General features: G+C 31.7%; 1 protein-coding gene and 1 long non-coding RNA gene across 2 annotated transcripts; both read right to left on the reverse strand.

Annotated features, from left to right (window-relative positions):
• Positions 1–231: 231 nt before the first annotated feature.
• Positions 232–4,100, reverse strand: LOC108336337 (double-stranded RNA-binding protein 4). The gene is made up of 5 exons (XM_017572755.2): positions 3,906–4,100; positions 2,726–2,979; positions 1,728–1,944; positions 1,185–1,641; positions 232–573 (listed from the first exon to the last, which is right to left on the reverse strand). The coding sequence occupies exons 1-5, from the start codon at positions 3,994–3,996 to the stop codon at positions 516–518; spliced, it is 1,077 nt and encodes a 358-aa protein (XP_017428244.1). The 5' UTR covers positions 3,997–4,100; the 3' UTR covers positions 232–515.
• A 6,265-nt stretch (positions 4,101–10,365) lies between these two features.
• On the reverse strand, positions 10,366–11,306 carry LOC128197993 (uncharacterized). The gene is made up of 3 exons (XR_008250777.1): positions 11,137–11,306; positions 10,743–11,016; positions 10,366–10,657 (listed from the first exon to the last, which is right to left on the reverse strand). It is a non-coding gene; the product is annotated as an uncharacterized LOC128197993 (long non-coding RNA).
• Positions 11,307–12,393: the final 1,087 nt, after the last annotated feature.

Below are 12,393 nucleotides of genomic sequence, written 5' to 3' on the forward strand. Positions count from 1 at the left end.
AGATCATCCCTATTATACAAATTCTCATTAATGTTACCAAGTTCATAACTTTTAACAAGTATATTTATTTAAACTAAAATCCATCCAACAATGTAAACATAAAATATCAATTTTAACATGATTGAAATCTAAATAGTAGAATTAAAAATTATGTAGTTCCAAAATAAATATAAAAATCATTATAATATCATAAATGAAGAAATCTTGACGCAAAATTATCAAAAACATAAATTTCAGAATACAAAATATATTTTAGACGGTCCTACGAAAATTATTAAAATTACCTTCTAGTCAAGACAGGTAAGCGGGAGAAGATTGTTAAACAGCCCCAGGAGAGTAAACCTGTGCTTTTCCAACAAAAGTTTGAAGGCAAAACAAGTACCAAAAGGGCCTAATAAAACAGAGAGGTCACATGAATAAAATTTTAACAACATCGGTGAATTTTAACACATCCACAGTTTTTTCTGCATCAGATTTTACACTTTTACTGTGCCACCGAACAAGGAGAACCTGGTTCAAGGAACTGAAGTGCAAGGAGGGGCTTGGTTCATAGGAAGTGCAGTAATCGGTAACCTGCAACGTTTCACAACAGAGCAGCATTCATTTAATCATAAGACACATTCAGAGAAGGAGAAAAAAAGACAGACAAGCAGATATATATGAACATATCTATCTGGCTTTAAATCAAGTCACAAATAAAGCCCCCAAAACAATATTATATATCATCCCTCACTGTATGATACAAACACAAACTAGTTTACTACCAGGACCAATGTATGATCTCAATCAGATAGTAAGATGATAAATTTTTCTTTAGAATGACGAGTATCTAGGAATTATTAAATAAATATAATATAACATAATTCATAATTCTATAAAATGTTACATATTGCATGATACTAAAAACTAACATGTATGCTCTCGTTTACATAAAATATTCATTGCAATTTCACCTCACTGGGAATTGATTCAAGACAATGCATTAACATCCACCTGGACAATGCAAACTTAAAAATGTGGACAGACAAGGGATACATGTAGTCTAAATGCCGGATAGCTTTTTTGTTTGCAGGGGACAATAACACCGAGACATACACAACAGGTAGAAAAACTGAAAAAAATAAATAGACAAGGAAGTAAGAGAAACACCAAACAAAATATCATGGGATATTATAGAAACTTACGGAGATTCCAACCGTGGCTTCTTATTAGCCTTCTTCTTGTTCCTCTTCCGCCTTTTTGAACTTAAATCAGTATCAATGGAATGTTCTGAACCTGGTTGCAAAGGCGGGGTGGCTTGCAGTGAGGATTCTTGCCTTTCTGAACTTAAATCATTACCAATGGAATGTGCAGAACCTGGTTGCAAAGGCAGGGTGGCTTGAAGGGAGGATTCTTGCTTTTGACATGTAGAATCAATTTTAGAAGACTCGGTATGCTCAACTTTAACTTCACTTTTATCAGGCACAGAATCTGGAACTACTGCCTCTTTAGGATCCGGTGTAACAGAAATATCTTTTGACTTTGGTGTTTGTAACACTTCACTAGCCTGTAACAGAAATAGACCCTTCCCTTTGATTGCTTCATAAAATATAGACTTCGACTTAATTATCTCAATGAGCTTAGTTCCAGTGCTAGAATCACCTACATTAAAGGGTCATTTAGCAAGTAAGCACATAGCTATATAAAATATATTGAGAATATGTAATAAAGCATACACAAAAGGATACCCATAATTGAAAGAATAGCAGCTTGTGCTGCCGACTGCTCAGCTTCCTTTTTGGTTCTTGCAGGATCACCAGTGTAACTTGTACCATTGAAAACTACTGATGATGTGAAAACCGGAAGTACACCTCCTAATTGTTGCTGAACAGTGTTGTATGAAGGTCCCTCGATATGCAATTTAGAAGCATATTCATTTACGATAGACTTGCATAATGGAGAAATCTTGAAAGATAATGAAAAAAAAATCAACAGCTTAAAAAAACAAGATAATATTGAATGATAATACTAAACCAAAAAAAAGGAAACAATGAAAAATCTTAATTGAAACATAAATACATAATTAAGATCAATGTTATTTCACCAGCTATTTGCTTTTCATAAGTTGGCAATAAATTGCTATGACAGTAAGAACCACTTCATATGAAAATGCTTTTGCAAGATACAAATATAAGAATGATTAATTCAGGTTATACAGTTTCAATTCAAACCATTAACAAATAATATTTATCATCATGATACTTCAATTGTACCAAACTCGCATGATTATTTTATAATGCTACCTCACCTGCTGAAAACTAAGATTCTTCATCATTACAGAGATATATATCCAATAAAAGATATCACATGCAGAAGAACAAATAAATTTATTTTAGAATTCAAAATAGGCAGAAACCATCTTAACACTTATGTACACTAACTGAACATGACAGAGTATGCAAGATATCAAATGTCACAAAAACAACTTATTTTATTTGATAAACAAGAGAAACTACATTATATCTAATCATAAGGGAAAATAGCATACATTTTCACAAAATTGAACAAATCATTTTTCGTCAATTAGATGCAGAGTAAGCAAAATCAAACCTCAATTATAGCAATGTTTGGTGTCTTAACTGTTGAAAGGTATTACTGAAAAACATCACCTCAGAATTACTTCACAATTTCTATATGTGTCTTGCATCTATTGAAAACACTAACAAGAAGATGTGATACATCATACCTCACTAACAAGAGAGGGTCCTTCTTCTCTGGTCTTCTCAAGGATAGCTTCTAGAGCAAGTCTAGCTACATCCTGTTCGGCAGCTTTTTTCTGGGTAAATGTAGATTTGGAAGTGTAATCAATCCCAGCCACCCGCACAGTCGACCTAAACTTTGGAATATGCTGCACTCCCTCATTGATGGTTTGATACACAGGAATTTCATTGCCTGACCTTGATGTAAACTCTTGCAAACGATTTTTGTACATTACATGCCCTGAAAATTTTCATGACAACAATTCAAACCATTGGTGATCTCTTCATGCATTTAAGATAGATGTATGCCAAAAGACTCTCATCAAAAGAAAAGATGTGATTGCAAGACCTATACATAAGCTCATACAAAGTATAAGTATCAAATAATTTATCTAACATGTAGATAGAATATGAGTCTGTTAGGACAGCCTTCTTCATAAATTACTTCTATAAAAGAAAAATAAGAGGAAAAATTTAAATTACTTTCTTCATAAACTATAAACTAACTTTAGAAATCTCTCGTATAACTTCTCTAAGTTGTTATTTCTAACTTCTACACAAACTAATGCTAACTTATAGAAAATTTTATTTCATTGCATGAGTAAAAAATCATGTACAATGTAGCGCAATTACAGTTACAGCCACAGTTTAAAACCATTAAAATGCAATGTAAGGCAATTGCACATGAATGCTGCCAATTAAAATTATAAAAGCTGTATTAAAAAAATCATTCTTACTGGTGAAACAATTTACTTTAAAACTTTCTGAACTTTTTTTTAAAAATGTTTCAAGGAAAGGTATATAAACTACATCAAGGTTTTGAAACTAACTGAAAATACAACTGCAGCCAAAGATCTCAAAAAAACAACACCAGCGGTTGAACACCTTTAGTTAAAGCAAACCTGAGTTCAAACTACAATTATTTCAGAAGAAACAATGATCTATCAGAAAAGGTGTCTCGACCATGACCATGACAGAAACCTTTTCAAAAAAATGAAAGTGGTAGATGTAACAAACTCCAAACATCCAAACAGGTTTAGGTCAAATTCACTTCCAGTCAAAATAATTAAAAAGAATCAAAATCAAAATAATCGAAATCTCAAATAGTCCCAAATACAGTACTAGAGTAATACTAATAACCTGGTTATGAAGAAACGAAAGACTTACCACCGGGAGTATGAGAAGGAAAGGGAACAGGAGCCGTAAGTGAAGGAACGGAAGAAGCGCCGGAAGAAGCGCCGGAAGAAGACAAGGGCATGGTGGAGGAAGGAGGAGTTTATCTGTGGCTAGGGTTTAATGAATGGGCACCAGAATACTGAGGGAGAGGGAAAAGAAAGGTAAAATGTTGAAAGGAAGAGTGTATTATTTATTGCCCGTGGTTCCCAGTATTGGTTTGAGAGTAACTCCAACATTTTACATTCTGCAATTTCGGGAAAATAAAGTGATGCGGTAAATTTATTATAAAAATGTAATAAAAAACTAACTTTGTTTTTTAAATACAGGTCAGTTCAACTTTTTAATTACCTCAACTATTTAAAAGAAAATAAGAAAAAAAAATCTTGTGAATTAAAAAAGAGTTATATAAAATAACTTTGTCAAATTTGATTATATATAAATTAATTTTAAGTTGTTTACTTTTTATCTTAAATCTCTTCAATATTGTTTTATAAATGTCTAATATTGATTATTATTTAAAAAAATCTAGTAACAGTTGATTCATAAAACTTTAAAATTACTTGAATGTATAATAATTGATTTTCTATAAAATCATTGCTGTAACAAAAAATTAAGCATATTTTGTGTCGAATAAATTATTTGAGTATGTTTTACAACTTTATTATTTTGTTTAATGGTTGTGAAATCTTCTAGTAAGTACATGATATCCTTTAGAATGTTCAAGTTAAAATATTTGTGAATTCTTGAATGTTTTTAACTGATTTTGTGAACATTTACTTAATTTTATTATCCTAAAATATCTTGATAAAAAAATGCAGTACAATAAAGTAAAAAATTTAACACACGAAAAAAAATACAAAATATTTTATAATTATTATATGTGTTTATTAAATAAAAACAATTAATCTTAAAAAAATTAAAAAAATTAATTTATAAAACAAAAATATTCTCTTCAAAATTAATTAAATATTAACATTAATTTATTTATTAAAATAATCATTAAAAATAAAATATTTATTTAATTATTATCATAGTTCAAACTTTTTCATTGTAACTATTTTATTATACTAAATCAATTATTCACCTTTAGACATATAAATAGAAAATTTTAGTTGTAAATATTTAAAAAATGATGATAATTGAATTGTGAATAATTATGACTTATGTTAGAGCTGTCAAAACGGGTAACCTGACCCGATCCGACCCAACCCACCACGGGTTGGTCACTTAATGAGCCAACTCAACCCAATTCATTTATTAGCAAACCGAAAAAATTTGAACCCGACCCGACTTACTACAGGTTGGTGGGTTAAACGGGTTGGCTCATTGGCTCACTTAATTAACTTTTTTCACCCTTTTCTTTTCAGATTCTTATAACATATTACTTTGATCGATCAAATTGAAACAATAATAATTTGACCAATTGATATAAAAGAAAATGAAACAAAAGAAATATATTATTATATATATTCTAAGCTATCAAGCATAAAATTTTGTCAATTTAGTTTAATGAGACATACACAATCGTTTGACCAAGAAATTACATATAGTTGTTAACAAAAATATATAACAAGAGATAAAACTGTCAGACTTGTAGATAGGTCTAAAAACAAGATAAAACAAATGATATATTTTTGAATTATCCAATCTATAATATTATTCATTTATTAAATTGGAATCCTAAATGTATAAATTCACAGTATTATGCTCTCTTGAAGTATCTTCTTCTTTATCTCCATCTATAATATTATTCAATCTATAATCTTAGGGTTTTATTTGTAGAGGGAAACTTTTGGAGAGACAACAACGGGAAAGGCTATTGCTAAGTAAAGGTTGTACATTTTGAATAATTAATTTAATTAATTTGATTTCAATAATAAAATAGGATTTGAATAATTAATTTAATTTAATTAAAAAAATTGGTGGGTTGGTGAGCCAACCCGACCCACCACGGATTCAACCCGTGTGAGCCGGGTTCTTAGTGAGTCGGGTCAAAATTGACTCGCATAAAAAATTTTGCATTCTTTTTCAACTCAACCCGGCTCAAACTCATGGTGAGCCAGGTTGGCTCACGGATTTCAACCCATTTTGACGGCACTAACTTACGTTTATTTGTTCAATAATAACTTTTAATTTTTTAATTCATTTTAAAATAATAAAAAGTAAATATAAAAACAGTAAAATTGTTCTTCATTAATATTAACTAATCGTGCTCTTAAATTTAGAGAAATAGAAATATATGAATTCAATATTATATCATTTTCATGAGTAAAAATAATAAAGTCTCTTTTAACTTTTTTTAGAGAAATAAAAAAGTTTATATGATTGGATTTTTATGCAACAGTCATCAATACTTTTTTTTCATAAAACTAATGTTATTAATATTTCAAAACAAATCAATAGTTTATCATTATATGAAATATATTATTAGAAATCAACAATGACAGAATATAAGAGATCAAACCAAAATCCATACAAAAAGAAATAGGTTTAAATTCTCGAATGATCTTCTATTTGTACGAGAATATCAATTGGGTCTTTATTTTTTGGTTTAATGTCTTCGTAGATCCCTATTTTGGTCATGAATTTCAAATAGGTCCTCTTTCTTTTCGACGTATCAATGGAGTCCTTGTTTTTGTAAAATTTAATCAATTAGAGGTCTGCCGTTAAATTGGACAAACGGCTGTAACAATATTGGTTATGTGGCATGGTCAGTGCATCTACTAAGCAGACGTGGCATTTAAAAGCATTTTTGTATTAAATAATTCATATGCACAGAGGTATAATCACTTTTGGGTAAGGGCATACTAGGAAAATTGAAAAACTTTCAGGGCAGCCCCCTTTAATTGAGAAATGCAACTGAGATTGGGGAAACAAATTGGGGCAACGAACTATTAGGGTTCGCGTGAGGGAAAAAAATCCCATTATTTCTTCGATTTGAAGTGACAGTGTTCGTGGGTGAAGATTATCTAGTTGGAAGTGGGAGGATGCGCGTTCTTTCTTCGAATCGAAGTGATGGATAATGAAGTGCAGAAGTCGCATTCTTGTTCACAGACTGGACATGAAGGTGGTTGCAATTTCTTCAAATGGTGTTGTGAAGACAGTAATGACAAAAGCTATATGAATGTGAAGTGGGAAGAAAAGCATGAGTGTTTGTCAAAGACAGGAGAAATGGGAGGTGGAACGAAGATGATGAGTGATTTGCTTAAATCTGTTAAGTTTGTGGAGAAATGGATGAAGGTGTTGATAGGATTGGTTATTTTTATTTTTTTACTTAATATTATTGTAATTTCAATATGGATTATAAATTCATAATGTAGTAGTGTTGATCGTTTTCTTAGGAAGAAATTAGTAGGGTTTTTCGGTTTGTTAGGATGGAACTGTTTATGTATATGACGATGTGAAGGAATGAAGTTGTGTTACTAAAGTGATAAACATAATAAATTGAGGTTTTGGTTTAATGTTGCAGGTTTTAACGCCTTTTGAAAATTGTTTAATGTTTATTTTATTCACAACATTGTTACTAATGTTGCAGGTTTTAATGACTTTTGGTTTAACGTTTCTTTTAACGCCTTTTAATGTTACTAAAGTGATAAACATAATAAATAAGAGTCAAAGTGAGTCAAAGTGATTATTTAGACAAATTGGTCATGCACAGTAGCTATTTTGATATATTGTAATGGAAAATGATTCTTTGACAACAAACATGACTTTCCAGCCTCTACTCACACTTAAACACTGAAATCAAGTGAAAACCATTGGATTTATGCCAAAAAATTAAAACTTTTGACTATGGTCACCTAGGTTACCTCAACTGACTCCTCCAGTACAAGTTTCTGTACAAATCCTGGATTTTGTTCGTGTAATCGTTTACCAAGCATCTGTAAACGATTACAAGTGTATTTTTTGGTGCAGAAGTTTCAAGACTTCATCTAAGTTGTTCATCTCATAAACATTGTTCCTTTCCTCAATCATGGGGTGCCCAAACATGACTTTCCAACCTCTACTCACACTTAAACACTAAAATCAAGTGAAAAGCATTGGATTTATGCCAAAAAATTAAAAATTTTGACTATGATCACCTAGGTTACCACAACTAACTCCTCCAGTACAAATTTCTGTACAAATCCTGGATTTTGTTCGTGTAATCGTTTACCAAGCATCTGTAAACGATTACAAGTGTATTTTTTGGTGCAGAAGTTTCAAGGCTTCATCTAAGTTGTTCATCTCATTAAAATTGTTCCTTTCCTCAATCATGGGGTGCCCAAACATGACTTTCCAGCCTCTACTCACACTTAAACACTAAAATCAAGTGAAAACCATTAGATTTATGCCAAAAAATTAAAAATTTTGACTCTGGTCACCTAGGTTACCACAACTGACTCCTCTAGTACAAGTTTCTGTACAAATCCTGGCGTTGTTAGAATTTTGTTGTTAGAATATCACAATCCATTGTAATATACAGCAATGGAAATACAGTTCCTGGTCATTGTAATATATAAGACGTCAAAGAAGGAAATTGTAATATATTGTAAATCATATTGACAAAATAGTTCCTGGTCATTGTAATACATCCAAAACATTGTAATACATCCAAAACATTGTAATACATCCAAAAGAATACATAGTTGACATCATTGTCATTAATTAAATTACATAGCAGTAAAACCATAAACATTGTTCCTTAGACTATTACATAATAAGATCCTTAAACTTGGCATCATTGTCATTCATACACACATCTATAGTTGAGCTTCCTGGTCATTCATGCACACTTCAGATAATTGTGATGATGGCATGATTGGTTCTTGGGTTGCTTTGGGACAACGACTCATGTTGTGCCCAACCTCCCTACATAGCCCGCATCTCTTTCGCAAACCACCTTTGCTCACTCGTGAATCATCCTTTCTGATCTCCCACTACTCCAGTCTTCTTTTCCTTTTAGGTCTTCCAGGCATAACCTTTTTCCTAGGAGGCATGACATCCGGATATGGTGTTAGGTCCCACATGTTGTTGTCGTTGATGGGATATACGATTGATGCATAAGTTTCTTCATCGGTAGACTTTAGAAAGCAAGCCATAATGAACTACTGACCATCAATATTAAGAAACTTCATTGCGGCTAGGGAATGACAACATGGAATTCCTGTGATGCTCCATCTCCTGCACAAGCATGAGAACTCGTCTATGTTTACAACAAATTTTTCTCCACTCTAGGAGACGTGTCTTACTTCAAAGAGTTTGTTTGCTGACCAACTATAAACAAATTAGAAAAAAAATTAAACAACACATTTAAATAACATAAAGTTTACCAAGGAATGAATAAACATTTATGAAGTTTTGAAGAAAGTTACCTAGGTATCCAGTTCTTGGTTGATTGGGATTCCTTTGTAAATCTGGTCTGGATCTTTGGACAATAACAGAGACCAAATAACTTTAAACATACGCACTCAGACAAAGTCAAATAACTTTAAACATACATGGGGGACCACCGAAATGCAATGAACAACAGAGACCAAACCATACATCAATGGGGGACCACCACCGAATATTATAGTTTCTCATCAATAAAAACAAAGACAATAAAGCACAAACACTGACCTTCCTTGAGATTAACCTCCACTCACCACGTGTTTCACCTTCTTGCTTCCAACAACAAAAGGACCCACACCTGACCTACCGAGACACGAACCCCTGCATGCACTCTACCGCTTCCAACTACATCTTCTTCACCGACGAACCTTGCCGCTTCAGCTAGAACAAAGATCGCGATTTTTCCTCCCTCACGCGAACCCTAATAATAAAAATCCCCAATTTGTTTCCCCAATCTCAGTTGCATTCCTCAATTAAAACGTCTTGCCCTTTAATTTTTTCTTTTTTCCTAGTATACCCTTACCTAAAACTGATTATACTTTTGTTCCTTCTTCTTTATTTAATACAAAAATGCTTTTAAATACCACGTCTACTTAGTAGATGCACTGACCATGCCACGTAACCAATACTGTTACGGCCGTTTGTCCAATTTAACGACAGACCTCTAATTGATTAAATTTTACAAAAACAAGGACTCCATTGATATGCCGAAAAGAAAGAGGACCTATTTGAAATTCATGACCAAAATAGGGACCTACGGAGACATTAAACTTTATTTTTTAAACTGTCAAAATTGAGTTAATCTCGTTAATTAAGTTTTGATAAATGAAGTTGAGAGATATTGAACTGTATTTTTTTTTTAAAATGGCGTGACATTGTGTATTAAATTGAATGAGTTATGTGTTAATTCCACTAGGAAAAATTTAAAGGTGTCGGCTAAAATAAAAAATTCACAACATCCCGACCTGCAAACCCAAAAGCAAAAACGCCTTCAGACCTTCTTCACTACAAATATGAAATTACAGAACCAGACAAAACCTTGAATCGTGAGTCCACCGCGGGGAAAGAAGGGAAAGTATTGCTGGTGTAGGAAATAAGCAAACAGGTTTTGCCCACGACACCATCAATTGCATCGTTACAAGAACCTCTGGAGCCTGCACTGCGATTCATGCCTTCAAACAATGATTCGAACAGATCAAATAGATTGCTGAAATCTTGGCATAACAGAGAAATCCTTCGTTGAGAAACGAGAATAAAAAATTAAATCATACATCATCAAAGGTAACTTACCCCGTCCCCATTCCAGAACGTTTAAGTCCAGCCTCTCCAAATCTGTCATATATGGATCGTTTCTCATCATCTGATAACACCTGTAACGGAAATTATTCACAGAAGACAAGTTGTTATTAGGCATGGGCATAATGGCAAGCTGAGTTCAATAATTTGTAGTTTTACCTCATATGCGTTGTTGATTTCTTTAAACTTTTGGTCAGCTCCAGGTTCTCTGCAACACAAGACAATACAGACACTAGTTTAACAATATGAAGGGGAGAAAGAGAGAGAAAGGAGAAACCTTTTTGGCCCGCAAGATTTTCCTGTTGAAGTTGTTAGCTTTAGTCGCAAATCAAACCTGCAAATAAACCCTAAATCCAAAATCGCGAACTTCAAATCAGCACCACCACTTCGCGTCTCAAGAGCCATAGTGAAAAATCATCACCAATCTTTGAACCTGTCAAGGAGTCCCACCACTAAAATTTCAAAATCTCAAAACTTTACTTATCGAAAAACAAATAGTTTTTTTATTCTGTTTTAGAAGGTTTAAAATTTGAATTTCGAATTCGACATTAACCTGAGAGTGAGTTCGAGAAGAAGAGTATTTGAGTGTTGGGTTTGCAATGTCGGGCTCACCTAGAGTCTGATCCATGAACTTCGCAGTTGCCGACAACTTTGCGCGTTCAGTGCCTGTCCCGACAGGCAACAAAGTCTGACCGTAGTTGATGAACGCAAGGCGGTGAAGCAATTGACGCCGGAGACAAAGAAGAAGCCGAAGACCCAAGACCATAAACAATTCACTTTTCCACGTGAAATTGTTGATTATAGAACACGTAGCATATTAATTTAATACACAATGCCACCCATTTTAAAAAAAAATATAGCTTAATATCTCTCAATGCCGTTTATCAAAACTTAACGGAAGAGATAAAATTGACTTAATTTTACAAGTATATGAATCCAATTTTGACAATTTAAAAAATGAGAACTCACTTAATATTCCCATAATATGAGGATCATCTCAAGATTTAATTAAAAAAAATAATAACAAACATCCATAAAAAGAAGCTAAATAATTATAAACATAAAAAAACTTATATCTATTACAAAAAAATATCGAGAGTAATCCTATGTGGTATATCATACTATTTATAATGAGTTTTATTTTATAATTATAAAATAATCAATTTATCTATACAATTATTTTTCTTCCTTAAAACATGAAAAAAAAACGTTATTTTTTTATATGTCTCTAAGAATCTTCTTTATTTCTCTCTAAAAAATAAAGAAACAATTTAAAAAACAAAAACAAATCTTACATAAATAATATAAAATTATTTTTCAACAAAATGACTCTAAAGTTAGTGTCCTAAACAATAAATTTATATTATTCATATTTATAGTTATTATGATTGTGATTCAGACTACAATTTGTTCAAAAGTATTTTTTTATATATAAATTGGAGTTGTTTTGTGTTTATTTAAATAGATAGTATAGATTACCATGTTGATTTATGTGTGGTCAAACAAGATTTCTCTAATGAATCCTTTATTTTGTTGTATGTTGAATGTTTGTAATTAAGTTGTAGAAATCCTTCTTTGTCTTACTGTAGTTTAGAAATATGGCAATAATATGAATATATTTATAAGATATTTTTATCGCGTTGTTTTATATTAAATACACATTGTAAATTTCACTCTTTTCATGATATTTATCATTGTTATTATTATTTTTAATTATTTGTTTGTTGTTGTTTTAAATAAATACGAATAAATTAAAAGAAATTATATTTATTGAAATAAATAAGAAATATATAATAAAGGTTAAAGTTGT

The sequence above is a fragment of the Vigna angularis genome, chromosome 7 (assembly GCF_016808095.1).
Source record: "Vigna angularis cultivar LongXiaoDou No.4 chromosome 7, ASM1680809v1, whole genome shotgun sequence".
Classification (NCBI taxonomy): domain Eukaryota; kingdom Viridiplantae; phylum Streptophyta; class Magnoliopsida; order Fabales; family Fabaceae; genus Vigna; species Vigna angularis.